The sequence below is a fragment of the Peromyscus leucopus genome, chromosome 10 (assembly GCF_004664715.2).
Source record: "Peromyscus leucopus breed LL Stock chromosome 10, UCI_PerLeu_2.1, whole genome shotgun sequence".
NCBI classification, from domain to species: domain Eukaryota; kingdom Metazoa; phylum Chordata; class Mammalia; order Rodentia; family Cricetidae; genus Peromyscus; species Peromyscus leucopus.
The window spans coordinates 17,805,930-17,826,236 of record NC_051071.1 but is presented as its reverse complement, the minus strand read 5'-3'; the positions used below and the strand labels follow the sequence as shown (position 1 = coordinate 17,826,236).

The 20,307-nt window shown below is 44.0% G+C and overlaps 1 protein-coding gene across 2 annotated transcripts in view; it reads left to right on the top strand.

The window, feature by feature from the left end:
• Positions 1 to 20,307, top strand: part of Ppp3r1 (protein phosphatase 3 regulatory subunit B, alpha) — a 55,414-nt gene that overhangs the window by 10,498 nt on the left and 24,609 nt on the right. The window contains exon 1 of one of the 2 annotated variants that reach the window (XM_028887412.1): positions 4,301 to 4,555. The exons of the other annotated variant lie outside the window; for it this stretch is intronic. Coding sequence (XP_028743245.1) covers positions 4,553 to 4,555 — 3 coding nt within the window. The 5' untranslated portion in view covers positions 4,301 to 4,552. Of the gene's footprint in view, positions 1 to 4,300; positions 4,556 to 20,307 lie in introns of those variants that run through there. 2 annotated transcript variants of the gene reach the window in all.

Genomic DNA, 20,307 nt, shown 5'->3' with positions numbered 1-20,307 from the left:
CCTCTCAGAAAAGAGCAGACTTCCAAGAAATACAAACTGAACACAGCATAACAAGTTACAATAAGACAAGACGCAAACCCTCATATCAAGGCTGGACAAGGTAACCCAGTAGGAGGAAAGGGATCCCAAGAGTAGGAAAAAGAGTCAGAGATGCCCCCCACTCCCACTGTTAGGAGTCCTACAAGAACACCAAGCTGACATACATATAGCAGAGGACCTAACTCAGACCCATACAGTCTCTGTGATTGCCACTTCAGTCTCAGTGAGCCCCTGTGGTGGCTTGGGCTTTTGAAACCTCAAAGCCCACTTCCAGTGACACACTTTCTCCAGTAAGGTCTCACATACTTTAACAAATAGTGCTGTTCCCTAAGCATTCAAATATATGAGCCTATGGGAGCCATTCAAAACAGAAGGGAGCTAGAGAAGAGGAAGAGAGCCTTGCCTTTTGAGTTAGGCATGGCAGGCAGTTCAGCAAGCAGCCACACCACAAAAGGAAGGTACTTCATAGGAAATCCCAAGTGCACGAGAGAAATCGTGTGTAGACTTTGACCGGTTTCTGAAAGGAAGAGATAGAAAAGAAGAAAAAGGAAAAGTTATGCTTTTCTGAATTAGGACTTGGAAAACCGACTGCCTTAGAGATGAATGGTAGCAGCTGTAGATGTAACCAACTCTCGCTTTCTTTTAAAAAAAAAAAAAAAACAGATGTAGATGTAACCAATCGTCTTATTAAAATAAGAAACACAGAGCCAATGTAAAAGAAAAGCGAAGTCAGAGCTCAGAGATAAAATCTTACCTCCTGCAGTGCTCCTAACTTCCCGAGAGAGCTACTTCTGTTTGTCTGTGTTTAATAGTCTTTCTGTTCTGCTTCTCATTGTTCTAAACCAACACATGACTGCCTCATCACTGCCTGTAAGATACCGCCCTCCAGTCTTAAAGCAATGGCTATGCAAAGCACTAGCTTTCATAGCTTCATAAGGACATCAATTTATAAAAAAAAAAAAAAAAAAAAAAAAAAACCATAAGGCACTCTTTGAAGCAGGGTTTTTGGGACGAAAAATTACATTATTTCATTAAGGGAGTAATTACTCTTTCTATCTCGTTAGCACGGCTTTAAGTGAGCCCATTTTCTTGAGGGATGGCCCCTTGGCCAAGTTTGACAGGCCCAGATGGATTCATAAGTAAAGAGATAACAGTATGAAATGTTCTAATCTTCAGAGCAGATCAGAATGCCATGTCTCCATTCCAGGCCTGAGGCATTATGTTCTTTTGGTCAGATCTCAAGAGGTGACAAATCTGAGGTTTATCTTTCTAGTGTTACCAGAGAAATGGAAGAGGGATCCAAAGCTTCAGATGCCTTCATGGCTACTGCAACCACCTCCACACTGGGGGTAACCCGAAAATCATTTAGGAACCAGACCAGGGATTTGGAGCCCAGAAAAACGTCTGTTATTTCTGGCCTCCAGCTAGGACAGGACCAAAGATATTTCTGGATTCTAACCTAGGGAAAAATTGTTCATTTGGGGGTCCTCTTACCCTAAATTCCTACCCTATTTCTATCTTTTGTCCTTAGGATTAACACATTTTCAGGTGAATTGTGTTCCTTAAAGTTGCTGAAACAGGCAACTTCCCAAGGGGTATTTTTGTGCCCAAGTTGTTGACTAACCTATTTTGATTAACTCTTAAAGAAGAGGACAATACCATGTCTTTGTTCATTATAAGCAACCTCTGCTAGATAGTAATCCCATGACTGTTCAGATTGTCATGCCTCTACCAAAGGCCAGAGGTCAACTCAGGTCCCATTCTTTTTACAACAACAACAACACAGTAATAATAAATAAATTTAAAAATCATGTAACAGAGTAAAGCAAAACTAACTAAAGAAAAAGCACAAATCTATGAAATACCCATGCTGTAATAAGAAGAAATAACCTTCCTGTAAGGAACCTCAGGAAAACCCTGCTACCTCCATTTCCCCTCACTCCCTTTCAGACGGTAAATATTAAGGAGAGGTAACTGTGATACTTTTTTTCTTCTTGAAATTAGTGTCACCAGAGCCACAGGAGATGAGGTCCAAGCTGATTATGACAGAGGGTAGTTCCTCAAGTATCCCAAACCTGCTAATGTCTGAATGCTAAGTGTCATGAGTGCACTTATGCCAGAAATGTAGACAAAAACATCCATGTCTTTCCACAAGGTCTTCATTTATTGAATAGCAAAAATTCACAGGGTTTTGTGGTTTCAATCGCAGCTATTTGCCAAATATTCATGTTTTCTTCCTTGGTAATCCTTGCTGAGGCAAACACAGACTTATTTTCTAAATCTTATCTTCTACTCTCAGATCATACAATAAATTTGTATATACATTGATTACAGAATGTCTGCAAAGAGCAACAACAGGGTTCAGAGGGTTTTATTGGTATTATAAAAATGCAGTTTGTTTTGATGCTAAACTAAATGCCTGAGCTTTAGGAAAGATGTTGGAGCAGGCTGCTGGAAGTGTCATTGGTTTAACTGGGAAACTATAGGTGTGAGTTCAGCTGTAGAGGGCGAAGAGTGGAATCTGGGCCCATACGAAGGGATGGATGGATGGTCCAGATGGGAATAGAAAGATGGACAGTTGGAGTTGAGCATCAACAGTGGTAACTCAGCTGAGTTGAAGCCTCAGGGACAGTCAGAGGAGTTCTTTGCCTACCAGTTCTGGCCCCCAGGATGGTCAGATGACAGATTTGTGGGGTCACTGCCATCACAGCGCTAGGCGTCTTATCTCTTTATGGAGTCCAGGTGAGGAGGCTGCACTCTTCTTGGTTTGATGTGCCCAGTAAGTTCTTGCGCCTGGTTTGCTGATGTCATTGTAACAACCCCATGTGCTGTTACAGTTTCAATTTACCCTGATCAATTCATAGGTTATTGATGTAACCAACCGTCTTATTAAATAAGAAACACAGAAACAATGCAAAAGAGAAAGCTGAGAGGTCAGAGCTCAGAGCTAAAATCTCACCCTTCCGCCTGCGGTGTCCCAGCTTCCCGAATGAGGGCTCTATTTCCTGTCTGTTCATCTATTTAAAGTATTTTGTTCTGCCTTCTCATTGGTTGTAAACCCAAACACGTGACTGCCTCGTCACTGTCTGAATGTACAGCCCCCTAGGTCTTAAAGGCATATGTCTCCAATGCTGGCTGTATCCCTGAACACACAGAGATCTATGGGATTAAAGATGTGTGCCACCACCGCCACACTCTTGTTATGGCTCTAATAGCTCTGACCCCCGGGCAACTTTATTTATTAACATACAATCAAAATCACATTTCAGTACAATTAGATTACCACCAAAATAGGTTGGCACCCTTTCTGCTCCAAGCTATAAGCCATTTGCCGGTGCTTGTGTGAGTGGGGCTGGACACACGATATTATTCATGTGTCCACCCTGGTGCAGGCATTCCCCATCCTCAAAATGGAGTAAAAAATCTGCTTTGTATAATGTGGAGCAAGGCTTTAAAAAACCAAACCAAAACACCCAACTACTTTTACAGAAGATGAAGGGGTTAAAACCTTCCTCTGCCTCCTGAGGGCTGAGATTACGGCTCTGACCTTAGGTTTCTAACTATTCAAAGAGTGGTTAACATAAAAACTGCAACATAAACATGTTATCCTTATCACACCTCTTCTACCAACTTTTTTTTTTTTTTTTTTTTACATAACTTCTATCCGTGGATTTCATTACCTACTGTAGTCTAACTTCTATTGTAAGGCAACGTCCACCATTACGGACATACCCTTTACTACACGGCCAAGTGAGCACTCTGTTTCTCTTAAAGGCTTCTGCACCCTCTGAAGGGCTGCCTGGAGGTAGTGTTTGCTGGAGGGGGAGGCAACCTCTCCACTCTCGTCAGCGGCCCCCCAAGGCTCAAGCTGCAGCTAGCTTACTTGGCCAACTGCGCGCCGACTCTACAGTGTGCTGCTCTTGCCCGCGCCTCGCCGTGGTGCCACGGCGTCCAGGAGAGCGGCGCAACTCCGTGAGCCGTCTGGCTAGCCGCCCCATTTCCTCCTCCCAGGAGCCTTCCTACTGCCCGCCTTCCTTCGGTGCCCTCGCAGGAAGCGCGCCTCCGCCGACGTCAAGACGTCTGCCCCCCCTGGCCCGGCGCACCGAACGCACAAGGCGTGGTGGGGGAGGGAGGGTGTGTAACGCCGTGCACTAAGACACACTCCGGTTGGAGAGCGTGTGCACGGCCCGGAGCGGGTTCCCGGATGTCGGCCTCCCGCTGGCCCCGCCCCGCCCCGCCCCGCGCTCGCTCCGCCCTCTGCGCGCCCTGTTCCGTGCCTTGAGGTTGCGGTCAGCGCGAGCCGCTGCAGCGAGTCGGGGCCGTCTGTCCGTGTCGTGAGGCTGCCACCCTCTCCAGCCGCCGACGTATCTCCAGCCGGGACTCCGCCCGCCTCGCTCCGGGTCCAGGCCCCGTTGCACCCCGCCCGGCGCCGGACAGCAAGCCGCCGCCGTCGCCGCCGCGTCCCGCGGAACCCACAGCCGCCGCCCGCCGCCAGCGCCGCCCGCCGAGCAAGATGGTGAGACCTCGGCTCCCGGGTCGGGCGAGGGAGGGCCCGGGGCGTCCTCCTCGGTACAAAATAACAGAGGCCTGGCGGCTGCGGATGCCGAGCCCCAAGGTCCATGGCCGCCCGTGCGCCCCCCGGCCCTGCGCGCTTCCCGGGCCTCTGCAAACTGCAAGGCCCTTCCTTGCAAGCCCCCCAGTCCCTGCTCGCCTCCAGGCCTCCGCGCGCCCCCGCCCCCCTGCCCTGCCAGCGCCGGCCGTCTCCCCGTCCCCCGGCAAGCCCCTGGGCCTCCGCTTGCCCGGAGCTTCGCCGCCCCCGCCCTCCGCGCCCCTGGGCCGCCGAGCGCCCACAGCGCCGCCGCCCCCGGGCTCTTAAGCCCCTGGGCCTCCGCGCAACCCCGGCCCCGCCGCCTGGCTCGGCCTTTGCTGAACCTCTGTCCCACGGGGCTCCCTCTTCTCTCCCCTCCTCCACGTGGAGCCCACTTTCCGCCCCCAGATCGGTTTCCAGGTTGGGGATCCTGAAATCCTGTGGAAATGATAGTGTGCGGCAAATGGCGCTTTATGTAAGACCCACTTCTCCAGAGTTGGGCTTCCTCCCACTCACTCTGCATTTTCCAGCACTGAGCCTTGGCAAGAATCCTTCCACTTCTTTCCTTCGCTCGTTTTCGTATTTATCTCGCTGCTGTTTGCAACCTTAGGGGCTTGCTTTCGCGGCTGCTTTTCTCTGCATTGGTGAACATGAAAGGGCCAGCGTGTATATTGCTTGAGACACGGGGCAGCCCGGCCCTGGAGAAGTACTTACACTGGTTCGTTCGTGTTTTCTTAGTATTTTTAATTCTGTTGCCTTTGTGTGTCCGGTGCTTGGGGCAGTCGTTTTTGAACCATGGCGATTTAAATTTCCCTTTGCTTACTTTCACATTAATCCCTAGGTGGAATTCACCATGTAGTGTTTCTGGCTGACGCTAGGGGTGTGCCTCCTGCCTGTCACCAGGGCCAAGAAATCTATGACGCCTTTAGCTTGTTACCTTACTGGTTCTGTAGCTCCGCTGGCCCCTGTTGTTTTCCTCTTTGCGATCAAGAATTGTGTTCAGTGGAAAACGTAGCCGCACTGTGCGTGTGTGTCAGTTACCCAAACACCACATTGGATTGTAGCACTCTGTGTAAAAGTCTCTGAATACTTAGCCAAGGAATTTCAGACTGATTTGGGGGGTACTTGCACCTTTTAATTGTACATGTGATCCCTTTTAGGTAAGATTTAAATGATTCCAATGTGGATCGGAGAAGGGACTGTTTATTGCAGTTGAAAATCAATTAGGGGGTCGTGACGAGAGAATGAAGTGAAATTAGTCAGCTTTTGTTTGAAGTATAGGGCTTATTGGCATCGTTAGACCTGTGTCAGGAGCAGTTTTAATGACTGCTTCATGGTTTTGGTGTGTAGGATAATTTTTTTTTCCCTCTTAATTTGGGAAGCTGTTTAGATGACTTGGGTTTTTGAAGGTTACAAAACTTAAGTGTTTCCAGACCATTTCAGAATATTTAGAAAGATCGTGTCCGTTCATAATACAGTTGCCCTAGTTTGAAGTTAGGAATTGCGCTTGATATTTTTTGTTTGTTTTGAGGCTGTTTTTCTCTGCAGCCTAGGCTGGCCTGGAGCTCATCGCTGGCCTGCATGAGTCTCGTCCCTGAGTTGTATACCATCACCCTATATATATCAGAGTAACAGATGAAAAGGCCAAGTTGTTCAAAATAGGCCTCTCTTCCCTTCTCACTTTCATACTTCAAATGGATGCCTTAAGGCAAATATGTGGTTTCTACTTCTTGGCATCGACAACCTGCCAAATTGGGGCGCTTCATAGTAACAGAGTAACTGAAGCTAAGAAATACAACATGATGCCTCAGCAGGTAAAGGCACAGACCACCTCACCCTGTGGCTTTGGGGGCTTAATGGAACTTTGTACACGTTTCTTTGAAGACCATTGTCCCACTGCGGTAATTTTTTAAAAAATAACATTTTTAACTTTAACTGTATATATGTGGGGGAAGGGAATGTGTGCAACAGTACAAGGTGCCTTAGGAAGCTGAAGAGGCTGCCAGAGATCCCCTGGGTTCTGCGAGAGTGCAGTGTGTACTCCTAAGCACTGAGCCGTCTCTGCGGCTTTTTTTTTTTTTTTTTTTTTATTTTAATTTGTATTGCTGGTACTGAAGGTTACATCGAGGCCTCTGTGTGTTGCTTGTTCTTTACACAGCTGTTCCCTCGGCCCATCGATTCTTAAGTTCCTTTTCTTCTTTTGACTGTTTTCTAGGCGTTTCCGGTATCTTAAGATGCACTTGATAATGTCTTCCAGGTCATTTTCCTGGTCTTTTCAGCTTTGTTTAAAACTTTACCCATTCACGTTTGCCTCGTTCTCCATCCAGGGCTGTCTTGGTGTGATTTGGAAATATCAAGACCATGTGCATAACTTGATTTGGCCATATGGAACACTGATTAACTGAACTATGTTGGGCCTCACAGTGATCTGGTTAATTTCCTAACTTGAGCCCACATTTCTCGGAAAACTTCTCACCTTTAGAAAATCTCTCAAGTCTTAGTGGGTACTGGGAATTGTTACATTTTCATAATAGGTTTTATAGTTTTAAGCTGTTGAAACTGACTAATGTAAATTAGAAAGCAAAAGGGTTTGAATTTCTTACAGAATTTTGTGTGTGTGTGTATGTTTGTGTGCTCGATGCCTGTGCACGTGTCTGCACGTGTGCCCGCTCTTGTGCTTGTGGAGGCCAGGGGTGGGTTTTGGGTACCTTCCTCAGGTGCTCACCACCTTATTTTTTGGAGACAGGCTCCCTCACTGACCCTGGAACTCCCTGGTTGATCTGTACTAGCTAGTGAACTCTAGGGACTCCTGTCTGCCACTCCCCAGCACTGGCGTTACAGGTGTGTTCTACCCCACCTGGCTTTTTATGTGAGTGCTGCAGAAGTCAGAACTCGGGACCCCAGGCTTGTGTGCTAAGCACCTTATTGACTGTTCCCCAGCCCTCTTAAGGCTTGTTTCTGACGAGTGTTTTATTTGCTGCTTTAAAAGCAGTTAATTTCAGCCTGGCATGGTGGCACACACCGTTAAAGCCCGGTACTTGGGAGCCAGAGGCTGACTGACGTTACTTTGAGGCCAGACTGGTCTACCTGGCAGCTTCCAGGCAGTGGGACTGGAGCTAACCCCACTCAGTCCACTACTCATAGTCTGTTCCTGCCCTCACGCTATTTGCATTGAAAACGGTTAAGCATTGAGAATGATGTAGGTTAGGTGTATTATAAGATCTGTGAGTATAGAGCAGCTCAGAACTTTTCCTGAATTCAGGGTGTTTGTATCTTTGGATTTGGGCTGTTGAGACATCCCAGTGGGTATAGGTGCTTTCCCCCCAAGCTTCAAGACCTGAGTTTGATCTCACACTCACATGGTATGAGAGAACTGATACCTGGAAGTTGTCTTTGGACTGGCAACGCAACTCCTACCCCACCGTACACACAAATAATCAATATCGGTGCTGTGGGTTTTGTTGTGAAGATAGATTGTGTGTGTGTGTGTGTGTGTGTGTGTGTGTGTGTGTGTATGCATTGTCTTTTTTTTGTTTGTTTGGTTTTCTTTTTTTTTGTTTTTTGTTTTTTTTTTGTTTTTGTTTTTTTTTTTGTTTTCAAAACAGGGTTTCTCTGTTTAGTCCTTGCTGTCCTGGAACTCACTTTGTAGAACAGGCTGGCTTTGAACTCAGAGATCTGCCTGCCTCTGCCTCCCAAGAGCTGGGATTAAAGACTGTCCGGCTGCATTGCCTTAAGTTTTAAGACAATTTTAAATTTCAAAGAGATTTATTTCTTAGTCATTTTTAGCTTTTCACTTAAAGTTTCCATTTTCACAAACGTGTGTGTGTGTGTGTGTGTGTGTGTGTGTGTGTGTACACCTATTTTATTGCCAGTAGAGTTAAAATTGATCTAAGTTTGGACGAGACAGTGTCCCATCTCAGTATGTCCGATAGTGGATGAGAAACTTAAAGTGCATCAGTCAGTAATGAGAGGGATGAGCAGTATGGAAGAAGGAAATAATCTATTACAGACAGGAAAGCAGGATGAATATGTCAGGTTGGGCTAGGAGAATTAAGCAAGGCTGCCTGGGGACCTCAGTCTGGGTAAAGCAACGGATTCATTCATAACAACGAATATTTGTAGACTCTGTTGGTCACTGCTTACTGTCTGTTCTCTGTGTTGTAGAAGATATTAAAATAAGTTTTCTTGCCTCGTGTAAGGAAACATAAGACAAATGTCAGTGGTTGTGAAATAACGTGATGTATGGTGTGAATAATATAAACTAAGCCTGAAGAAACTGAGCAAAGAACACAGTGAATTGGAAATTAGAGAAAGCTTTGTGAAGTAGAGGATTGTGCTAGGTCTAAAAAGATTACTAGGCCTGCAGAAGGGAGATGTGAGAACACCTAGGAGCCAATGAAGATGTTCTGTAGCCTGAAGGTGGGAAGAGAGTAAGTATTTCGATAGTGATTCTGAGACGTGGTTCCGAGACCAGCAGGGTCACTGTCATCTGGAAGTTTGGTGTGTCCTAGGACAGCCTGGAGGGAGCCAAGCCCTTCAGTTTTTGTAGATCTTCAGGTGATCATGAAGTGATGCTAAAATTTAAGAGCCACTGCTTGGAGACTGTTACTTATCTAAATGATAATCGGGTCTGATAATCTACTTAGCACTAACAATGTAAATGTTGAAGACATGATTATTATCTCTAAGCAAAGTCAGAGTGGGTGAGCTGGCAGTGATTATGGAGTATGGTGTGTACTTTCAGCAGACTTCACTTAGGATGCTGTAAGAGTGAGTGGGGGAACAAGGAACTCAGACTGGGGTGGGAGTCAAGTCATTGGGGAGGGGTACTCCACATAGGAAGCTATGTTCACAGTCATAGAAACACATTCAGAAGTGGGAAGTACAGAGGGACCCTAACATGGGTTTCTCTTAGGATATGTTCAGTAGATACCATACTTTTATTAAGCATACATTAAACTGTAACAATTGTTTGTTTCACTCCATATATAGTATTCAACAAATTACACTAGACATTCACTTTATTATAAAATGGGCTTTGTGGTTTTTGCTTGGCTGTAGGCAGGCCAGGCTGGGTCACAGTGTTCAATAGATTAGTATTGTTAAATGTGCTTTTGAGATTTATGATACTTTCAACTTATGTACAGTAGGTTTATCAGCCAGTTAACTCCACGGAAAGTTGAGAAACATCGGTGTTGAGCATGGCTGTGGAGTTAGAGGTGGAAGAGAAATGTGAGAAAAATTAATATTAGATATTTAGAGGCACTTGCATATCATTTCCTTAAATACGTTTTAAACCATTGTTTTTAAGCATTTAAACTATTTTCTTTTATTTTATGTGCATTGATATTTTGCTTGCACATATGTCTGTTTGAGGGTTTCAGGTCCCCTGGAGCTGCAGTTACAGACAGTTGTGAGCTGACATGCGGGTGCTGGGAATTGAACCCAGGTCCTCTGGAAGAGCAGCTAATGCTCTTAACCTCTGAACCATCTCTCCAGCCCTAGAATGACATTTTAAAGAGAGATTACTTTGTAGTTGTTGTTATTTTAATAGGTAAATCTAGATGTGGGAATTAATTAAGAAATACTTACATAAAATTGGAGCAGTCACTGTGGAAGTCAGTCTGGCGGTTGTTCAGGAAAGTTAAAAGTAGAGTGACTTTTACCAAGTAAGAAATGCCCAGTGGGCCAGGCAGTGGTGGCACATGCCTTTAATCCCAGCACTCAGGAGGCACAGGCACGTGGATCTCTGTTTGAGGCCAGCTTGGTCTACAGAGTGAGTTCCAGTACAGCCAGGACTGCTTCACAGAGAAAACCCTGTCTTGAAAAACCAAAAAAGAAAAAAATGCCCAATGGGTAAAAATGTGTGCCCTCTGAAAATTCGAGCCTGACATCTGAGTTCATTCCTGGTGGAAGGAGAGAGTCAGCTTGTGTGTGTGTGTGTGTTAGAACTACCATAGGATTTAACTATACTCTTGAGTGTGTACATGCCAGAATCTGAGGCAGCATGTTTTAGAGATTCTTAAGTATGTTTACTGCAGCATTTTTCACAGCAGTCAGGATGGTACCTGCCTGTGTGCTCATCAGCAGTTGAATTAGGAACAAAGATGTGGCATATGAAATTTTACTCAGCCATAAAGGAGAACAGAATTGTGTTATTTGCAGGGACGTGGGTAGAATTGGAGCTTGTCATGTAGAACTGTCAGCTAGTTTTAGACAAGTATGTTTCATCCATGGAATAAAGGTTAAAATCAGTGGTTCTCAACCTTCCTATTGTGGGGACCCTTTAATGCAGTTCTTCATGTTGTGGTGACCCCCAGTCATACAATTATTTCATTGCTGCTTCATAATTAATTTTTACTACTGTTACAAGTCATAATGTTAATACTTGATATGTGGCCCTTGTGGAAGGGTCATTTGACCCAAAGTGGGTCTTGACCCACAGGTTGAGATCCACTGGTTTAAATGTCTTTGCATGGCATGAAAGTTGGAAGGGAGGCAGTTTGGGAGGAAGGGGAAGAGAATTGGCTAAGATGAGTGAAATAGGTGAACAAGGATTACAAAGATACTTCATGCAACCAAAATAAGTAATAAGTATGAAATGACATAAAAGTAACTGGAGTAATTCATTTGAGAAGTGTCTTAGTTAGGGTTACTACAGCTGCGATGAAGCACCATGACAAAAATCAACTTGGGGAGGCCTATTCTTCCACTTCACTATTCATCGAGGAAGAAAGTCAGGCCAGGAACTCAAGCAGGGCAAGAACGTAGGGGCAGGAGCTGTTAGAGAGGTTGTAGAGGGGTGCTGCTTACTAGCTTGCTCCTCGTGGCTTGCTGAGCTTGCTTTCATACAGCACCCAGGACCACCAGCCCAGGAGTCGCAGTACTCACCTCCTACAGCTATCAGTAATTGAGAAAACGGCTATAGGTTTGCTTGCATACAGCCCCATCCTATGGAGGCATCTTCTCAGTAGAGACTCCCCTCTTTCAGATGACGTCAGCTTTATCAAATTGTCATAAACTAGACAGCATAGGTAAGTAAGGACCTGAAAGAATACAGTAACAGTGCAAAAGGAAAGACAGCACTAGATGTATACATTTAGGCAGAAGAGATGGCCTGGGTACTGGTGAATCCTGCTTTGGTGACTGAGTAGGTGATATGTCTGTCAAATTCAAGCACGCGTTTGAGTGCCCTTTTAGGGTTTAGCTCTGTGCTTGGGATTTAGACCTGTCCTCAAGAAAGGTAGTTTGCCCAGATGCCTTTTTAACTCTAGCATTATCATTTGGTAATGTTTGTATTACTGTGTTGTAGGATTCTAAGTTTTGTAGCAGAGTAAATGCCTGCTGCTTTTATTTATTCTTTCAGTTGCATACATAGGTTACTTTTATACTCCGCCATTATGCTCCCATACTGCCTTCTCCCTCCACCACACCCCCTCTTTAGAACAAGCCTCCATCCTTGTCTTCCATTACGTTGAATTAGGGGTGCCTGCATGAGCATATGGGGGATAGTTACGTGACCATAGGCTAGCTTGCTCTACGTAGTGAGTTCTAGGCCAGAGGGGCTATGTAGGGAGACCTCGTCTCAAGGGGAGAAGGTTTGATGAAAAATAAAGGGCGATAGGGGATATGTAAATTTTTTGTGTGCTTATAATTTTTCTTTTATAATAACAATAGAATTTCATCTCCAGTTCCCAGTGAGTTTATCAGGACACTGGTGTATGTTAGCTGTGCCTCTGGCTGACTGCTCTTCTGCCTTTACCTCTTTTTCTGCTTCTTGCTTCACTTACCTCACTTTTTAGTTTTTCCTTCCACCGCCTTTCTGTGAAGTCTGATTCCGGGCCCTGAGTGCAGCAGTGGGTTAAGGGAGCTCAGGAGCCCAGTGTGGCTCCTGATGTGTGTCTTAGTGAGGCTGAGTGGTTCATGAAGAAAAGCCTGCTACCGATCTTGCTGTGTCCGTGTGGTAGAAGGCATCACTGGAGGGAGTGAGAGTGTGCAGGCTGGGACCTCTTCCTCTAGAGCCGCCAGCCCCAGCACAGCGATCCTGCATCAGGATCTCTCACAGGCGGTACTTGAAAATGCTGACATACTAATTTGATGGTTAAGGTTCAACACGAGAGCCTTCTTGAGAGGACGTCTGTGCCCTAACATTCTGCTCCCCTTCCCTCAGACTCACCCTTTTAGTCTTAGAAGCCTTATCTGGTTAGCATCAACTCAGAAGTCCAAATCTGGAGTCTCATTGAATCAGGTATAAGTGAGATCGAGCACATCAGTCATCCCAAGGCAAGTTTAATTCCTCTCTGAACTTGTGAAGTTGAGTTACACTCTTCTAAAACACAGTGGTAGGGCCTACAGAATAGGCATCCCCATTTTAAGCTTTGTGGTTCCAGTATTTCTTCCACATGCTAACTTACTGCATTTCAGTTCTGTCCAAATTCCTAGAAATCCTAGGTGTCCCTTGTAATGAAGGTAGCTGTTGTCTCTGGTTTGTTTCTGGTACCTTTTCATTTGTGTTTCAGACTTGACCAGAATGGCTTTGTTGATAAGACCAGAAGAGGGCCTCAGTTCCCCTGGGGCTGGGATGTGAGCCATCTGTTGTTGCTGGGAACTGAACTTGGGTCTGTCAGGGTGCACAATGGAGCCATCTCCCCAGCCTAACTTTGCATGTTTCCGCCAGCACTGTGGTTAGACCACTTCATCACTGAGGAGTTCTAGGCTTTTCTTACAGCTCTCTCCTGAGCCTTCACCTACAGTAATGAGGTTAATCCATTCATGAAGGCAGACTTCTCTTTTTAAGATCCTTTATAGCATTGCAGTGACAGTGTCAGCCAGGTTAGGAGGGACATTTAAACCCAATGTTCTACATTACAGAAGTTTTTCTTAGGTAGTGGTGGTCTAGAATGGTTGTGTGTCTTATTTGGATTCTGGCTCTGGCTTTTTTTTTTTTTTTTTTTAAGCATTGTGATCCTGAATAAATGTCACAAGCAGGTTAGACTTTATCTAAAGTAGGAAAAGCACCACTTGCAGTTGCGTCAGTACAGTGTCTGGAAATCCAGGAGGGAGTCACTTCATTTGGCTGTTCATTCCTCTTCATCCTGCTGCACCTTCCTGGGAACTCAGGAGTTTGTTCTCTCATGACTTCTTTCTGGGACTAGTCCTTCTGGTGTCCTACCACTCTGACCATCGTTTGCCTTGGTTTCAAGCCTCTCCTCCTCTATATCACTTCCCATTTTAAAGTCCCATGTATTATAAGGACAGGTTAACATAAAGACTCCATAGCTATTTTCTGTCTTTTCTTATTAAGTGGAAGTGGTCTGGCTGTGCTTTTTTCTCTCCTTCACTACATCCTAAGCTGTTAGGCAAGTTACTCATGTTCGGTTCACACAGTACTGATTTCTGGAACAGATTGGCTCTGTACTGTCTATAGACAAGGACGTGAGTGACATTGTCAGTACAAAACTTCATCTTTTTTTCCCCACGAAGTAGTGGCAGCTGAATCCAGAGTATACTAATATACACGAAAACAACAAACTCCAAACAACAAACTCCAAAGACGGGTACAGTGTCCAGTACAGAACAGCACAGCATACGATTCATTTAAGTCTGCGTTCCTGCCTGTGACTCAGTTCAGTCACTTATCTGTGTCAGAAGACCCCACAGGCATTGCAGGTCTGCTCCTGGCTTCCATAGCTTCCGAGAGTCCTCACCCTCCAGTTACTCACTGGGACCTTAACAAAGCTGTGGAATTGATTATCCAGACAATGGTAACTATGTTTAGGATTTTTGTGTTTTTAGTACTTTAGCTATAGAATCAAAGACTTTGAGGGTCTGCACCAAAGTCTACTTTCCTTAAGCCAAGTCTGCTCCTCCCTCTCCAGGTGCTGAAGACTAAACCAAGCAGTATACTTGCTAGGCGAGCATTCTGACTGAGCTACATCCTCAGCTAGACCATGTCCGTCCGTCCGTCCGTCCCTCCCTCCCTCCCTCCCTCCCTCTCTCCTTCCTTCCTTCCTTTCTGTTTTTTTGAGACTGGGTTTCTCTGTGTATCCCTCGTTGTACTGGAACTCGCTGGCCTTGAACTCACAGAGATCCGCCTACCTCTGCCTCCCGAGTGCTGGGATTAAAGGTAGACCATGTTATTTCTAATGTATGGTTTTAAGAACATGAAGGCTTTAGGGTTTTTGGGGGGTGGGGTGAGAAGTGTAAATGTGTTATAACAACAACATGTCCTATAATTTAGATCTGTTAGATGCCTCTTCAATCTCTTATCCATTGGGATTGTCACAGTTCCCTCGTGTGTACTATTTCTGAGGCCAGTGTAGTGCTTTTAAGTGTTTACCTTAGTTTCTTTGCTCCACTTACCATATTGCCACTTGTTCTGTTCTGGAAAGAAAGTCTGATGTTTGTCTGTCTTCAATGAAAAGTTACTGCTGCCTCTTCTAGATCTAAACTTTAAACTTCTTTGCATGGTTGTATGTCCTGACCCACAGTTTCTTGCTGTTCTGATTCTTTACCCAAGTCAGGCTGTTCCTCAAATACCTCCTGCCTTTTCAGTTTTTGGTGCTTTGTTTCTAAATTTTTTTAAATTAATTTATTTATTATATATACAGTGTTCTGTCTGCATGTTTGCCTGCAGGCCAGAAGAGGGCGCCAGATCTCATTACAGATGGTTGTGAGCCACCATGTGGTTGTTGGGAATTGAACTCAGGACCTTTAGGAAGAGCAGCCAGTGCTCTTAACCTCTGAGCCATCTCTCCAGCCCTAAAGTCAAGAAATCTTAAGTGCTGATAAAACACTTCATTCTGTTACATAGCTTCACTGAGTTTCAGGTGATATTCTGTAATGTACCAATGGTACAGAGCCTTGATTTTATTTTTTGTTTTTGTTTTTTCCTCCCTTTATAGCTGTGAAATGTCCACTTGATGGTTTAGAGGGTGTGTGTGTGTGTGTGTGTGTGTGTGTGTGTGTGTGCGCGCACGCGCACGCGCACACACACGCATGTGGAGGCCAGAGGTGGACATTGCATGCTTGCCTGGATTGCTCTCCACCTTAGATATCCAGGCCTAGCTTCTCTCAGTTGAACACAGCTTACCTATTGGACTGGTCTAGCTAGCCAGCTTGCTAAGGGATCCCCTGTCTCTACCGTCCAAGCACTGGGATTACAGGGTGATTGTCCTGCCCAGCAGGTATGTGGGCATTAGGAATCCCCAGTCCTCACACTGGGGCAGCAAGAGCTTTTTGCCCACTGATGCACATCTTCAGCCCACATAATCTTGTTTTTTGTCTCTCTGTGCAGCCCTGTGTCTGCACAGAACAGTGATTATTAAAGTAGAAAATATATCTGTTGGGTATATTTGGTTACAAGTGTCAAGGTGGCTTAAACAATAAGGAATGTATTGTTTCACAGAATAAGAAATTCAGAGCCAGAGAGTTAAGGGGGTTTAACAGTTTGCCACTTTTGAATGCATAAACCGTGTTTCCTAAGCTCTGCCTGCCAGGAGAGGACCACTGCTACCTCAGACACTGACTGAAGTGAGGACAGTGATTTCCTCCACTGTCTTGATAGAGAGGAAACTCTGCTACTCTCTCCTAGTAGGCTTTTGCCTTAGGTCTCTGTTTTCTCTGGCTCTTTTACACAAGGTCCTTGTTCTGGAGGCCCTAGCTTGTAACCTGGCCCTAGCTTGCTTTCTATCACCAAAGGCTAGGCCTGAAAGAACTGACAGCTGCCTCTTTAACACTGAACTTGATGTTCTGAACAAAGCTCACTGATAACTAGTGAGCTTATAAATAGTGAAAACTGTCTGGCTTTCGGGGTCTCACTGTGTTTCGGCCCTCTCTGGCGTGTAGCTGTCCATTCCCATGTGGGCAGCCTCATCATTAAAATACTAGAGACAAAAAGATCAGTATGGCAGGCATGTGAAAAGTTTGATGGTGGGAGTGTAAATGTTACAGTTGTTTGGGAAACGACCTGTCAAATGCTAAACATAGATTCACTCTGTGGCCTACGAATTCCATTTTATATATGTTATCCTTCTCCTTAGCAAAGTGTTCTTATGGTGAATCGGTATTCCATGAATCAGTATGATAGCTGGGCATGATGGTGCATGTCTGTCATCTAAGTACTTAGGAGGCTGGGCAGGTTTGTGGATTTGAGGCCAACTTCATCAAGACCGTCTCAGAAATCCAAAAAAAAAGAATCAGTGTATTTCTTTTTATTGTTGAACAATGTTGTTACATTGGATGGGTCACTTTTTATATTACTGGTCAGGGCTTCCTCCCTTTCCTCTCATTCATATTGTATGAATAAAAAGCTGGTGGTAGACCTGACTTGGCTTGGGCCATAGTTTGTTGGCTAATAAATTATTCTTCAGTCTCCGGCAAAGTCATTTCTTTCTGTTGGAGAGCACTTTCCTTTATTTCTTCTAATGCCTTTTGTTATCTGCCTTCTGGATCTCTCAAGTTTTTCATTCAGAACTTAAGTGCCTGTCCTCCAGTGCCCTAGCTTCAGCTGTCACGTGATTGTAACGGCCGCCTGAGCTTTAGTGTGTTTTGGGCATTTCAGCTCTGTGGCCATTAGTCAGTGTGGTTTCTCACCACCTGGCCTCTGCTAGGACTTCATTATTTCTTCTCTTAGAGACCATTTTTTCAATTGCAGTAATTGAAGATGTCATGCCTATGAAATTTTGATTGGGGGTTTTATTATGTATGTTTTACATAAAATTAGACTAGTACCAAGTTAGTATTGTAACCTATGCACAGGAAGGTGTTAGTACAGCTTCATGTCATGGTCTTTTACGTTTCCTTCACTTCCCTTGCCGCCCCCCTCACCTGGCTCTTGCTGTCTGCTGTCACCCTTGTGTGATTATGACTGTAGTGTTAGAAACTCAGCATTGCTGTGCCAGCTTAGCTCCTTGGGTATTTTCTCAGGTGGGAAAATAGCTTCCATGTTTCTCTTGTATAATGTGTATAAGCTTTTGTTTTGTGATGTATTGGAACAAAGCTGAGATTTCTATTAAAATAGCATACCAAGTCTTAAATATCATTATGGCACTTTGCAACTGTTTTAGTGATTTTTCTTTCTCCTTCGCCTCCCCCACTTCTCTGTTACCCTTCACCCCTCCCATATCCACCCTTCCCAATCCTTTTTCCTCTTTATATCTCATGTATCCCTTAACTCTGCCACCCAAGGCTTCTCTTCACCTAATTTTACACTCTCTTGGTCTTTTTTCCAGTTCTTTTAGACCTTACCCCCACATTCATGTATACTTTACAGACTAGGAACTGCTTATGAGAGATAACATGCCATTGTCACTCTGAACTTAAGGTGCCTTGGTTAGTATTAACTACATTTTTCTGATCCATCCATTTTCGTGAGAATACTATGACTTTATTTTAATGTACTATATTAAATATATAAATATAAATAAATGTACAAACAGAGGAAAAGTTGTATGTCACACTGTCATTGTCCATTCATCTGTGAGGTCTCTTCTGCATGAATGCACAAGTATCTGTGATAGAGGAGGGATACCTTTGGGGATATGCCGAGGAATGGTTTTCTGGGTCAAATGATAGTTCTGTTTATAGTTTTTTTTTTGAGCTGCCTTCATACTGACCTCCTTTAACAGTGTACTGGCTCGCCCTCTGCCAGCTGTGATTAAGGGTTCTTTCCTCACATCCTTGTCGACATTGGTTGTTAGATTTCTTGATGCGAGCCGTTGTTAATGGGGTGAGGTAGCATCCCCAAAGTAATTTTAGTTTGCATTTCCTAGATGAGTAGGGACGTTGAACAATTTAAAAAAATATGTACAGGTCACTTGTGGGGTATTTGTGTTTTTTTGAGGGGGGTGTCTTCTTTTAATTAGTCCAATGATGATTTGGTGTTTAGTTTTTGTGGTTCTTTTTAAATTCTGCGTATTGGCTGTCTGCCTGGAGTGTGGTTACTGATTCTCTTCTGTCCTGTGGTTGTCTGTTCTGCTGTTAGCTTCCTTAGCTGTTAGAAACTTGACTTCCATGGAGTCCCTTCTGCTGATTCTTGGAGCTAGTTCCTAGACTCTTGGGGAGTTCTTGCCTAAGCCTGTACTTGGAAGGGCATTCCCTGTGTGTTCTACCAGCCATGTCAGCATTCCAGGTATTAGGACAAGGCCTTCGATCCACACTAGTGGGTGAAAGATCCTATCTAACTTCATTCTTCTGTCTGGATACTGTTTCCATCACCATTTGTTGAATAATCTCTTTTCCACTGCATGTTTTTGAGCCTTTCTCAAAAATTAGGTAGCCATAGCTTTGATTTAGAGTTCTTCTGTCTGTGTTTATGCCAGTATCAGGCTATTTGTTAGTGACTGTAACTCTTGTCTCGTTTGAGATCAGGTATTAAGACGCCCCCCAGCTGGGCTGTTTCTCTTAGAGTTGTTTTGGCTGTCCATATGAGTTCTTGGATTGTGACTTTTTTTTTCTAGTTCTCTGAAGAATGACATTGGCATTTTGATGGGCATTGCATTGTGACTGGATTGCTTTTGGCCATATGGTCATTTTACAGTATTGATTCTGTCAGTCAAGGAGAACGGGAGTCCTGTCTGTTGTTGAGGGTGTTGTCTTGGTTTTCTTTTTCATTGTATTAAAGCTTTCCTTGTAGAGGTCTTTCACTTGGTTAGGTTTATCCCTAGGTACTTTATTCTGGGGTGAGCTGTTATGAATGAGATATTTTTCCTAATTTCTTTCTCTGTGAGTTTATTGTTTGTATATTTGAAGGCTGCTGACTTTTATACATTGATTTTGTGTTCTGCGACTTTACTGAAAGTGTTTATTCTGACAGTTTTTGTTGGATCTTTTAACAGAATTACTTCATCTATGAATAGGGACAGTTTGATTTATTCCCTTTGTATCTTTCTCTTCCTTGTTGCTATAGTTAAGGTTTGGGGCACTTCATTGAGTAAGAGAGGTAAGTGGGCGTCTCTGTTCCTGGTATCCAAGGAAATCTTTTTGTTCTCCTCCATTCAGTACAGTATTGGCCATTGGCTTGTTGTGTAGAGCCTTTATTATTTTGAGGTATATCCATCTATTCTCATGTCTCCAGGACTTTCATCATGAAAGTTGGTTAAACTTTGTCCAGTGCCTTTTCTGTATCCGTTGTGATGACTGTGTGGTAACTGTTCTAACTTTATAGATTGTATTACATTTATTGATTGCTTGTGTTGAATCAACCATGAATTTCAGGGAGAAATCTACTTGGTCATGATGTAGGATCATTTTAATGTATTCCTGAATTCATTTTGTAAATATTTTGTTGAGAATCTTTGCATCGCTGTTCTTCAGGGAAATGGATCTGTGGTTTTTTGTTTTTGTTCTCTTTATTTGGCTTTGGTTTGGGGATGGTACTGGTTTTGTGAAATTAATTTGAAAGTGTTCCTTCCCTTTATATTTTGTGCAACAAACCAAGGAGTATTGGTATTATGGTTTTATTATCACCAAATTAGTTCAAATTTTGTTTCTGTCTTTGTGTACTTGCTGCTTAACCTTCTTACCCTGATGACTTAAAGGATAACTTGGAGAGTAAATGAGAATATGAATGTGAAGTCTCTTAGCAAGGATCCAGCAATATAAATGTTACTTCACTTTTTTCATCTAGTAAATGTTAGAGTGCCCCCTTTCCATCCATAATTATTTTCCATTAACTTCTA